This window comes from Trachymyrmex septentrionalis, unplaced genomic scaffold, assembly GCF_001594115.1.
Source record: "Trachymyrmex septentrionalis isolate Tsep2-gDNA-1 unplaced genomic scaffold, Tsep1.0 scaffold83, whole genome shotgun sequence".
Classification (NCBI taxonomy): domain Eukaryota; kingdom Metazoa; phylum Arthropoda; class Insecta; order Hymenoptera; family Formicidae; genus Trachymyrmex; species Trachymyrmex septentrionalis.
The window spans coordinates 3,502,849-3,513,308 of NW_017306018.1; the positions used below are offsets into that span (position 1 = coordinate 3,502,849).

Here is a 10,460-nt window from a genome sequence, read left to right on the forward strand (position 1 = left end):
GTGTATATATATATATATAATATATATAATATGTATAATATGTATATGGTATATATGTACAATAATAAATTTGAGCTTGTTTGACTGTGTTTAAGTATTTTAGTAATAAAAGGAAGGATGAATTACGGCACGACGTACCAAAATCCTCTTGCTCATCATACCATGCACTTTTGTATACGATTACTTTATCCCGAGTAACCAGTATGAACAAAGAGCAAAAAAAGGAGAGATTTCACTTGTTTTCTTCCTCTCTTATTTTTTTTACATTCGAGCGGTAATAACGTATTTCTTAATCTATCAATGTGATTCTCGATCTGAAGTAACGACTCTTACAAAAAAAAAAAAAAAGAAAAAACCAGATTGTACATCAGTATTTACACGAACGCGAGGGATAATATTCAACCGTCTTCGTCAACATTTACGATTTACAAATAGTTCCGGAAGATTTCGGTTCGAAACAACACTTCCAAGACATCAAAATAACAGATTTGGAAACACGACGTACGCCGTGGTCCAGGAATTAAAAATAAAAAAAAAATTAATCTCGCTTAACACATACGTAAACGTTATACACAAATCAAAAGTCAACTGAAATTTTCGTCGCACGTCGCACGTCAGTCGTAAGGATTATCTTTAAAGATGTGATGTTCAGCGATGCTCACTGATATTCATATTCCTTTCTGTCCTTCGTAACATCGCTAGCACAGCTTACACTTCCAGAACTATATCTTGCGTGATTAATAGAAACATCCCTGATAGACGAAAGAGATAAAGATAGATGGATAGATAGAAAGAGAGCAAAAGAGATATTGAGAAAGAGAGAAAAAGAGGGATGAAAGGCCACCATAAAAATCGTCCTTGTTCCCGTCATTCTCGTTCTCATTACGATATGATATCAATACCGGGCAGCGTTCACTTCGGCATAAAAAATTGTTGATGCGAGTGCGAGTTCGGCGGTGGATGCAAATTAGGATGCGGCGGCCCGCTGCCTCTGGTACCAGTGGCATAAAGCTGTTGTTGGAAGTTGTGAAACTGTTGAGCATAATTTGGATCAGACATGCTGGGTCCGCTTCCAACGAATGGACCAGTTTTGAAATTGCTGGTTGCGCCGCCCATGCTCGGCGGTAGAGGCTGAGTAGCATCGGGCGGTGGTCCCAATCCCATCGGACTGGCCTTATTGCCGGATACGCCGTACATGCCTGGATTCGGCTGATTCGATAGATTTTGCGATACCATATCGGGCGGGAAGACTTTCTCGGAATCCATAGAGCCGCCTGGGAAGACGCCGCCACCTACCATATGCTGCATCCGCATCAAGTTAGGTTGCGGTCGCATGTTGCCGACCGGTCTCATTGACGGGTGCATGGTGCCGGAGGTGTTCATGGACTGACCATCCATTCTGGGTGAGGCACCCATACCAGGGATCCCGGCGGCATTCATATTGGACGGCATACCGCCATGCGGACCCCCCATGTTGTTCGGCATACAACCGTTCGGGAAGTACTGAAGGTTCACAGAGGGCGTCCCTCCCATTTTTGACTCTAGATTGGACAGTGGATTAGTAAATCGCGGAAGGAAGTCCAGACTGGGTGGACCCCGAGGTGCATGACCGACGTTTGGCCTGGCCGGCAAGTATTGTATAGTATTGGGTGCATTCGGCTTTACTTGAACATTTGCGCCGTTGTAGGGACTGGGCCCTGCGACTCCGTGGCCAGTTATCAATCTTGGCGGTGGCGCGTGTCCAGGGTCACCGCCAGGATAAGCAGCGCCGGCTGCACCGACACCAGAGTGGCCTCCCATCATCCCATGAGCACCCATTATAGCTGGATGCCCCATCTTGCTGGGAACCCCGCCAGGGCTACCCGTATGCGAAGTAGTAGGACTGTAACTCGTTGGAGGACCCGCAAGACCCATGCACATACCGCCGACCTCATTGCCAGGTTCACCACTGGCTGCACCCATATGACAGCTTCCATTCATTTCACCACCCATCTGCATCATGTGCATGCCGGCATGTGGATTGCCAAACGGCATCATGCCAACAGCGTTACCGGAATGCATGGGCTCGTTGCCCAGCGAATTGCTAGCCGCCGTATTCGTGAGCTGCTGGCTCATCTGCGCCAAGGACGTTATCGGATCAAAATTCGTACCCATGGTGTTCAAGCCACCAAGTCGACCGCCAATGTTGTTAGGATTGAGAGGCACGTTGTCAGATGGTTGACTCACGTTTATAGATGGCCTGCCACAAGGGAAAGAAGTACCGGCGGGACCGCCGCTCAACGATGGCACTACCGTCGTACTCCCAGAATTGTTCGGATTTACCACCGTAGGCTGTTGTGGAGGCTGCTGCTGTTGTTGCTGTGATTGCTGTTGCGACTGCGTTTGCTGTTGCTGTTGTTGACCATCTTTTACGGACGGTGGAGATGTATCGGGTTTCATGGTAGGCGATGCCGGTACTGTTCGCGGTGGACCCATACTGTCGGGCATGCTGGTATTGTGCGGCGTCGGACTACTTTGCGCGCTTGCACTGGATTTGTTGCATGGTTTCGCAGGATCTGCTGGAGTATGCGGCGCGGCGCTACCCGGCGTGTGCGGTGTGTGCGGTGTGTGAGGACTGTGCAGAGAACCCGTGAAGCCTCGGCTCATGCTATCCATTTGTACAGGACTCGCGCCCTCCGATCTAGTAGGATATTGACTGTTACTATCTAGACTTCCTGGCAAGATTCTGTTGGGCATCTCCGAGGAATTGCCGGTATTCCTATTATCAACGGAAAAAAAAAAAAAACTTAGTTATGCGCAAGTTTTATGTATGACTATATTAACCGAGATTTTTTTTTTCGAATGACATTACTCCATAGTTAAAATGAGGTAGAATAGGGGTACTTACGTAGATGAATTGCCATCTTTTAGACTCGTGTTAGGTTGTTTCTGAATGGTCAGTTCCTGCCCTTCGAATGTACTAAGGTATTGAAGTTGATGAGGACTCGGTACTGGCATTAAATTTGCTTCTTTCACGGCCGATGCATTAACGTTTCCAGCATGTTGCTGCTTTTGTTGAGCTAAAGATTGTAGTGTTCGGCAAAACATACCGTCCACTAAATCGAAAAGAGACACATAAATTTAATTTATAAATTATACAAAATTTTCATTACACCAGATTACACTTTGATGAAACCAATGAAAAATCTTTACAAAAAAGAAAGTATTCAAATAAAGATTATCTTTATATAGAAAACATCCGTGGAAGCCTCAAGAATATTAGTCTTCAAACCGGTTTGGTTTACCGTTTGGTATCAACTTACCGTTTGGTTGTTGATTGGTAGGAAAATCGAGGGAAGTATCCTTTTGAGCAGTAGTACCACTAGGACTAAGAGCAGCAATATGGGAATGAGACACTGGTGTTCCTGGATTGCTGTGATTCAATCGCGTCGTTGAAACAGCTGCTGTGGCCGCCGTCGGATTTGGAGAGTCCTGGCTTGTCGGGCTTTGTCCTGGCAGGTGGCTGGTCCTCTGATTACCAAGTTGAAACTGTCTGTTGCAGTCCGCTGGTGAATTCAGAGCGGAACTTGCGCGCGGTGATGGTAGCGACAGGTTGCTGGTCGGATTGTTGGGTGACGATGGATTCGGACTTTGAATTGCAATTGGAACACTGGCGGATCGAGTTGTTTGATGATACGGTGGTGGCGGGCCTTGACTTCGCGGTACTCCGACCATATTGGCACCGCGCAATGGTACTGCACCAGGATTACCGACAGTTGCCTACAATATAGAAATACAATGAGTATACATGCCTCTGTATGTATTTTGTTACGATATATAATTATAAATCATTTATTCAATTAAACTTATTACACATACCTTATTTTTTCCATCAAGAAATTGATGCTGCAATTTATGCCAATCCATAGATGGAGAACATTGATTTGGAACACCTACAGAAGGAACATTCGTGGGAGGACATGACACCGTTGTTCCTTGCGCCGCATCTGTTAAAGCATTGCCAGCTTGATCTTCCTTGTGACCGGGAAATAATATCATTTGCATTTTTCGTAAGGTCGCCAGCTGAACTTCTCTATGCTGCCTTTGTTTCGGCGTCAAATTTTCATCTGGAACTTTGACACCTTGGAGAGATGGTTGTAAACCTCCTGGACCTGGACTCGTTGTGCCACCTAATAAATTCGGACTGTGGCCCATGGTAGCGTTATTAGCGGGTTGAGGATTGGCTGTGTTAAAACATAGCACACATTAAATATCGTATACATAAAATATTAACGATTTAGATGAAATATTTAGTAAAAATTACCTGAATTACCAGGTGAATTCGGCACAAGGCAAGGCACGTCTATGTTTCCATCATCCAATGATGGTTCAGAATTACCGAGGGAGTTTCCACCATTTATGTTTCGCAAGTTAGGTTGTTCGTTCCAAAATTGTGCAGCATTTGGATCTAATGCTGGTAAATCCGGGGGTTGTTCAGTCGGGAAAGTATTATTCGCATTTCCCTGATGGCCTTTCTGTTTCATCATAGCAAGATTATTTAACCATTGAGCAGGATTTTGTCGAAATTGATTTACTTTATTTGGATGTTTCTAAAAGAATAAAAACGATAAATATATATTAATGGCAATTAAATAAATAATAAGAAATACGTGTATAGTGTATATGAAAAGACAAATTGCGAAAATTAACATTTTGTGTGAGATATTTAATATTAAAAATGATATAAATGAAACACTGAGATAAATTATATAAATAAATAAAAAATAAGATATGAAAATAATATATATTTGTAATATTTTAACAAGGAATTATAAACTTGGAATAATAAACTTTTCTATAATTAAGAATTTATTTTGTATAATAAGCTGCTCATGTGTGTAATAGAAAATCTACAGTAGTGTCGAAAGAATTCAACGTTGCGCATAATACCTCCAAATATTTTTTAGTGCCTGGTTGTGCACAATGATAAGCGATAATTGAATCATATTCGCCTCTCAACACCGTCTCTGCAGCTTTATTCGCCAATGCCGTAGAAAATACAAAAACTTGACTCGACTGTTGCATATATTGAGTCTCCCCGCTGCTCGTACTAGTTCCCATCTGTTTTCCCACGACATTACTAACAAGTGGTTGAATGCTGTCCGCTGTAATAACATTTCCACTATAATCTACAGCAAAAAGGATAATTTGATTAATCTAATATAAGACATGTGTGAGAAGAAAAACAAATGTACACTTAACGTACATATAAATAAAGATAAGAAGTGAAAAACTATAGATATGAATTAAGTTCATTCTTACCAGGTAGATTGTCAGTGGGATTGTTAGGGTCGCCCTCTTGCTTGACCGAATTCAGGATAGGCTGATTCCCGTTAGCATTCTGATTCTCCCCAGACATTGTACCTTCACCATTAGATGGATCCAAGCAAGGGTCTCTTGGACACTCAGAGGTATCCTCTCCAGTCGCATCGTCCGTCCCACCTGTGCCTTCTTCCTTGATTTTGACAGGGTCAGCGTCAGGCTCATCCTTGACAACGGTGGTAGGAGGACAACAGCTGGGCTCGTTGGGCTTCTTTTCGGTTTTCATGGCTGGAGCTTGCCGCATACGCAAACGAGCGAGCGTGTCAAACCTTGCTGTTGCGGTTGAACAGCGGGAAAAGACGCATGGCCACCAGCACTAGGTCCGCGTCCTCGATGCCCGGTTGTCGCGTGAGCAAAGAAAGAGAGAAAGGGCAGGCGAGAAGAGAGAAAGGATAGGTTAACGTCGAGATGCACGTCGTCCGGTCGACCGTAGATCACGCGCACTCACCAGACGGCACCTACGAAACCGTTCGTGGCACGAAGCATCGCCATGTGGTCTCACTTCCCGTAGGATAACACGATGAGATCCGTCATAGAGACGACAGGATCCGAGTCAATCGCAGTCTATCGCGCGAGAATATATTATATGCCCGCTGTGAGGATAAAAAGAGGATGCTGCGAGAAAACCTCGCCACCTGGATAAGTGAGAACTGAGAAAGTTTGGCCGGGACGGCCGATTACGTTAGGGCGAACCGGCTGGAAGCTGGGCCGGAGCGTTCGACGGTAGTCCCGTAACACTTGTTCGCGTAGGAGAAAGTTTGTCGCAAGTGTCACCGAGTCGCGAGCACGGCTTGCACGGCACGGCACACGAACCTTTTCGGCTGCTGCTGCTGCTGCTGTTGCTGTGAGTGCTGCTGCTGCTGCTGTGTGTGTCGCGCGCGGCTGCTGCGACTGCGGCTGCGACGGTGGCGGAGCAGCGGCGGTGCGCGGCGCGTTCACGCCGCGGGGCCACTCACGGACGCGGCGGGGCCGGGTTAGAAACTTATCAAACAGCGGGGCGAACGCACGCTATCTGCGCGACTCGGGATGTCCTCCTTGCCGTCGTACGCGCGAGCATTGTTCTCTCGATCCCCGACTTTATTTGTCACTTCATGGTCGCTTTGATTATTTATTTCTTTTACGCACGGCTGCCAACTGCCCGTCGAAAATTCGACGGAGTCGCAAGAAACGCGCCGCCCGTACGCCAGACGGAGACAGGACGATCGGCCGTCGTGCGGCGAAAGCGGGACGCGCGTATCGTATCCTTGTTGCGCGCCTGCGCAGTCACTCGCACGAGAGATCCACGCTCTCGCCGCACCGTCGCCCGCGCGAGAGTTACTATTTTCGTCTTTCTTTGGTTATATTTTCGCCTTCTCGTCGCCTCTTTCGATCGCGGCGGCGACGGCGGCTGTCCAACACTGCTTAATCGCCTTCGTCTTATTCCGTCCACTTCGCCGTCCTCGTCGCCGTCCTCGTCGTCGTCGTCGTCGTCGTGTTCGACGCTACGCGATGAGAAAGAAAGAGAGAGAGAGAGAGAGAAAAAGATGCTTTTGCCCCCCCCCCCCAGATTTTATTTTTCGCACTCAAATTCGCATTCACGAATCGAAGCTTTGCCAGATCTACTCTGGAATCTTCTCAAATCATCTGGAATGCGTGCAGGGGGGGCAGGAGTCGGGGCAGTCGGGCTTGCGTGGCGATGCACTCTGCATTCCCCGAGTTCCTGGCGACCGCGACGGATCCGTAGGTGTCGTGCAATTAGCCCCGTAACTTCCGGCGGCATTTTCAAATTCTCGCCCCGCAAGAAAAACTTGCTGACAATTGTTTCTTTCGCTATCGATCCAAATCAATCCATCTCGAGCCCGCGTTCGTTTATATCTCTTCCTGAATGCCGATAAATTTGAAACTTTTGACCTTGACGTGGTCGAATTTTTTTCGAACGAATTTAATTTTCATACCTCGAGGTGCACATAAACGTATAAGTTTAAAAAAAATTCAATTAGCAATTCAAGCGATATTCTGACATTCTGTGTGTCATTTTCTTGATTTAACAAATACACGGAAGTTCAATCGCGAGTTACGCGGTTTTACTCTATGTGACGAAACAAACGCGTTGTTACGACAATTATAGGCTGGTAGACGAATATCTCTAAGTTTCGCTTAATTAAATCGTCGATTTGTATAGTACATATAAATATTTTTATAATTTGTTTGGTTCGTCTTTTTATAGCTTCATGAAAAGCTCGTCGTTCGAAAAGCGATAACCTACAACGGGATTTTTACAGCACAGAACGGCACGGCAATTGGATAACAAAAAAAATGTCAATATTACTGTGTCTGGCTTTATCGCGGAGATTCTTGGCGAAATCATCATTTCGGAATCTACGCGAGTGAATTAAACGAGAAGCGTACATTTCCGTCCGTTCGACAGGATAAATCTCGAGGGTCGTGCAAGGTGAAAACAAAAGAAGGTGAACTTGATCTTTTTTTCGAACGATACTTTTTACGCAGAGAGAGGAAGAAGGCGGGTTTCACGCAATTCACATTCGCGCAAATTGATATGTAACGAAATATTTATGTTTAATATGTACACAGTTTTCATTCTTCTCGAAGCATAACCTGACTGTCGCCGAAGCTAACTTTGAATTAATTTTTATGCAGCAACATAAATTGATATTGTGCTGACTTTCTGAAAAGATGACTCAGTTGGAGTTGGATCCTCAATTCACGCAGGGATTGCGACTCCTGTATTCCACCAACAAGGACTCTGCAGAGCAGCTGCGAGCTCTGTTAGATGAGGCGATTAAACAGAAGTATGGACCATCCAAAATGCTCTCCAATGTGCTGCACAAGAAGGTATGATTATCCTGTAACATGAAACAAGAATTGTTCTAAATTTATTTATTTGTTGCTCAGTACATGATGGAAGAACCAGTGTTGAGCGATCACAGTAGTAGTAGCAGTAAGAAGAGTAAGAGTTCCAACTCGTCTAAGCACTCTAGTAAATCAAGCAAGAACAGCTCTCCAGTTAATTTACCAGCGCGTGACACTCCACCAGACATCCTGCAATCGGACGATACGCTGGCGCTGGAAATTCTAGAGGATGATCTTACGTGTGTCATTTGCAAGGGAATGGATGTCGGGGCGAGAAATAGGCTCGTGGAATGTCAAGAATGTCATTCTTTGTATCATCAAGAGTGCCATGTTCCACATATCTTAGATTCGCAAATAGATAACATTCCGAAACAAGTGTGGTACTGCTCTAATTGTTCAAAGTCTCAGGTGTGTGTATTCACCCACATTTACAATTTCTTGAGAATATTTTATATATCATTTCGTTTACTCTGAAAAATCTATTGTTATCATTAATCAATCACTATTAATGAATTTATGTTAAATTTCAAACAAGATAATTCTATTATCTTTTACTCCCTTGATGTTAATGCGAATTTTTACTGTAAAAATATCCTATTTTCTGACTTATGTACTATATGTAATTATGTTAAATTATCACAACAGACATGAGAAATTTTTTTCTTTGCATTATACGTTAAAATAATTAATTTTTGATATATTACTATGTACATTTGATAGATATGTGAAGTACCTATCAAAGATCTCATCAATTTGTAAATATTAGTAAATAACTATAAATCTTAATCAACTGTTATAAGATCAGTTTTTGAAAACCTGGGTTATATGTAAATTAAATCGTGCATTTATTAATGTGAGATAAAAGAATTATTTTAAATCAAACATTAATGTAAAACATACCATGACAAAAATGATTTATTTCAATATGTATAAAAAAATTACTTTTTGCTTGTAATACCATATGGTTGCAATGAGAAAACCGAATTTTTATAGTAATTATAATTTTCAGGTCTCGAAAGAAAGGAGTTCACCAAAGACTGTAACAGAAAGCAAATCTAAAGAGCAGAAAAAACCTAGTTCAAGTAAGTACAGCGTACATTTTTATTGATACATGTGTGAAGTTAGTCACTAAACTAACACTGTTAATCTTCGTAGGTAGTGGAGCTAAGATGACACCAAATATTCATATTATCAGTGCAGATAGAAGATTGAAAGATATGATGAAGAAAGCTAAGCAGGATAAACGTAATACAAGTACTGCCACGAGTTCAAAGAGCTCTTCATCCAGTTCCCCAGCATTATCCTCGGCCAAATCTTCTCAGGATAAATCAGGATTATTATATAAAATAAAATCAGGGGTAGAATAAACTGTTTAACTTGTAAAAAAAAAAAAGATAGCGAACCAATAAGATCGTATATAAGTAATTTATAGAAATAATATATAATTTTGTAATTAATTTTGTTAATCTGTGTGTGGGCGAAAGGACTACAATTTTTATTATTACTTTTTATGAGGTACTAGATAGTTCATTGTTAAAGTAATCGACAAGTAAAATCTGGATTTACCATCCTATATATGCACGACACTAAGAATTTTGATTGGGAAAATATTCTCACTCTAATATATAGCGTACAAGATCTGGAGACACGGTAGTGTCTCGGCGCTAAGCAACCGCATGTTTATTTACATGGAAACGTTTTAAAACGAAGAAGGAAGGTTTTATTGTTGTTTTTTATGAATATATTTTCCTAAAACCAGAGAAAGTAAGAGTCGCGTCCCCTTATGATAAAGACAGAAAACCTAAATAGACGATATCACACTAATGTGTATTTATATTGAAGTTTAATCTCGAATTACATTCAATCGATATTAATACAATTGGGCCTTTGTGTATGTCTGAATTTCTTACTGCCTATATAAATACAATTCCATATTATACAATTTATTAATAAATGTACAAACGTGCCATGTAAATTTGTTATCTTTAAGCTTTCGCATTATTATTACAAAAATATTAAGTATGTAGAAAATAATGACATAATATTACTATCGCTAATAATTATTACACACGTAACATCGTTCGTAATACAAGTCTGCGTTGATAGTTTTAATGTAAATATACAATAGATCATTTTTAATATCTTTTTATTGAGATATTTATAAAAGGAAAGCGATAAAATTATATAAACTTCACATATATATCTCAAGATTGCGTATTAATTATACAATTATATATATATATATATAT

The 10,460-nt window shown here is 42.1% G+C and overlaps 2 protein-coding genes across 7 annotated transcripts; one reads left to right on the top strand and one right to left on the bottom strand.

The window, feature by feature from the left end:
* Window positions 1-78: 78 nt before the first annotated feature.
* On the bottom strand, window positions 79-6,225 carry LOC108755039 (protein BCL9 homolog). Of its 3 annotated transcripts, none has more exons than XM_018497762.1 (7): window positions 5,302-6,225; window positions 4,930-5,144; window positions 4,304-4,589; window positions 3,859-4,223; window positions 3,303-3,759; window positions 2,888-3,095; window positions 79-2,758 (listed from the first exon to the last, which is right to left on the bottom strand). In XM_018497762.1, the coding sequence occupies exons 1-7, from the start codon at window positions 5,603-5,605 to the stop codon at window positions 913-915; spliced, it is 3,681 nt and encodes a 1,226-aa protein (XP_018353264.1). In that variant the 5' UTR covers window positions 5,606-6,225; the 3' UTR covers window positions 79-912. The 3 variants fall into 3 exon arrangements, with proteins under 3 accessions (XP_018353264.1, XP_018353266.1, XP_018353263.1); XM_018497764.1 differs by having other exon boundaries at window positions 4,304-4,514; window positions 4,930-5,168; XM_018497761.1 differs by having other exon boundaries at window positions 4,930-5,168.
* Window positions 6,226-6,972: 747 nt separating this feature from the next.
* Window positions 6,973-9,608, top strand: LOC108755116 (integrator complex subunit 12). Of its 4 annotated transcripts, none has more exons than XM_018497936.1 (6): window positions 6,973-7,080; window positions 7,568-7,808; window positions 7,999-8,193; window positions 8,254-8,619; window positions 9,221-9,293; window positions 9,367-9,608. In XM_018497936.1, the coding sequence occupies exons 3-6, from the start codon at window positions 8,035-8,037 to the stop codon at window positions 9,576-9,578; spliced, it is 810 nt and encodes a 269-aa protein (XP_018353438.1). In that variant the 5' UTR covers window positions 6,973-7,080; window positions 7,568-7,808; window positions 7,999-8,034; the 3' UTR covers window positions 9,579-9,608. The 4 variants fall into 4 exon arrangements, with proteins under 4 accessions (XP_018353438.1, XP_018353439.1, XP_018353440.1 ...); XM_018497937.1 differs by having other exon boundaries at window positions 8,035-8,193; XM_018497938.1 differs by having other exon boundaries at window positions 7,568-7,792.
* The last annotated feature ends 852 nt before the right edge of the window (window positions 9,609-10,460 follow it).

What these genes read in the sequence shown, in the direction of transcription:
- LOC108755039 (XM_018497761.1), bottom strand. Translation starts at nt 5,605, where the DNA reads ATGCGGCAAGCTCCAGCCATGAAAACCGAAAAGAAGCCCAACGAGCCC. An exon ending in GCACTAAAAAATATTTGGAG is followed by an intron (nt 4,590 to 4,929) that starts GTATTATGCGCA and finishes TTATTCTTTTAG; the next exon opens with AAACATCCAAATAAAGTAAA. An exon ending in AAAGATGGCAATTCATCTAC is followed by an intron (nt 2,759 to 2,887) that starts GTAAGTACCCCT and finishes CGTTGATAATAG; the next exon opens with GAATACCGGCAATTCCTCGG.
- LOC108755116 (XM_018497936.1), top strand. Translation starts at nt 8,035, where the DNA reads ATGACTCAGTTGGAGTTGGATCCTCAATTCACGCAGGGATTGCGACTC. An exon ending in CCAATGTGCTGCACAAGAAG is followed by an intron (nt 8,194 to 8,253) that starts GTATGATTATCC and finishes TTTGTTGCTCAG; the next exon opens with TACATGATGGAAGAACCAGT. An exon ending in GCAGAAAAAACCTAGTTCAA is followed by an intron (nt 9,294 to 9,366) that starts GTAAGTACAGCG and finishes TAATCTTCGTAG; the next exon opens with GTAGTGGAGCTAAGATGACA.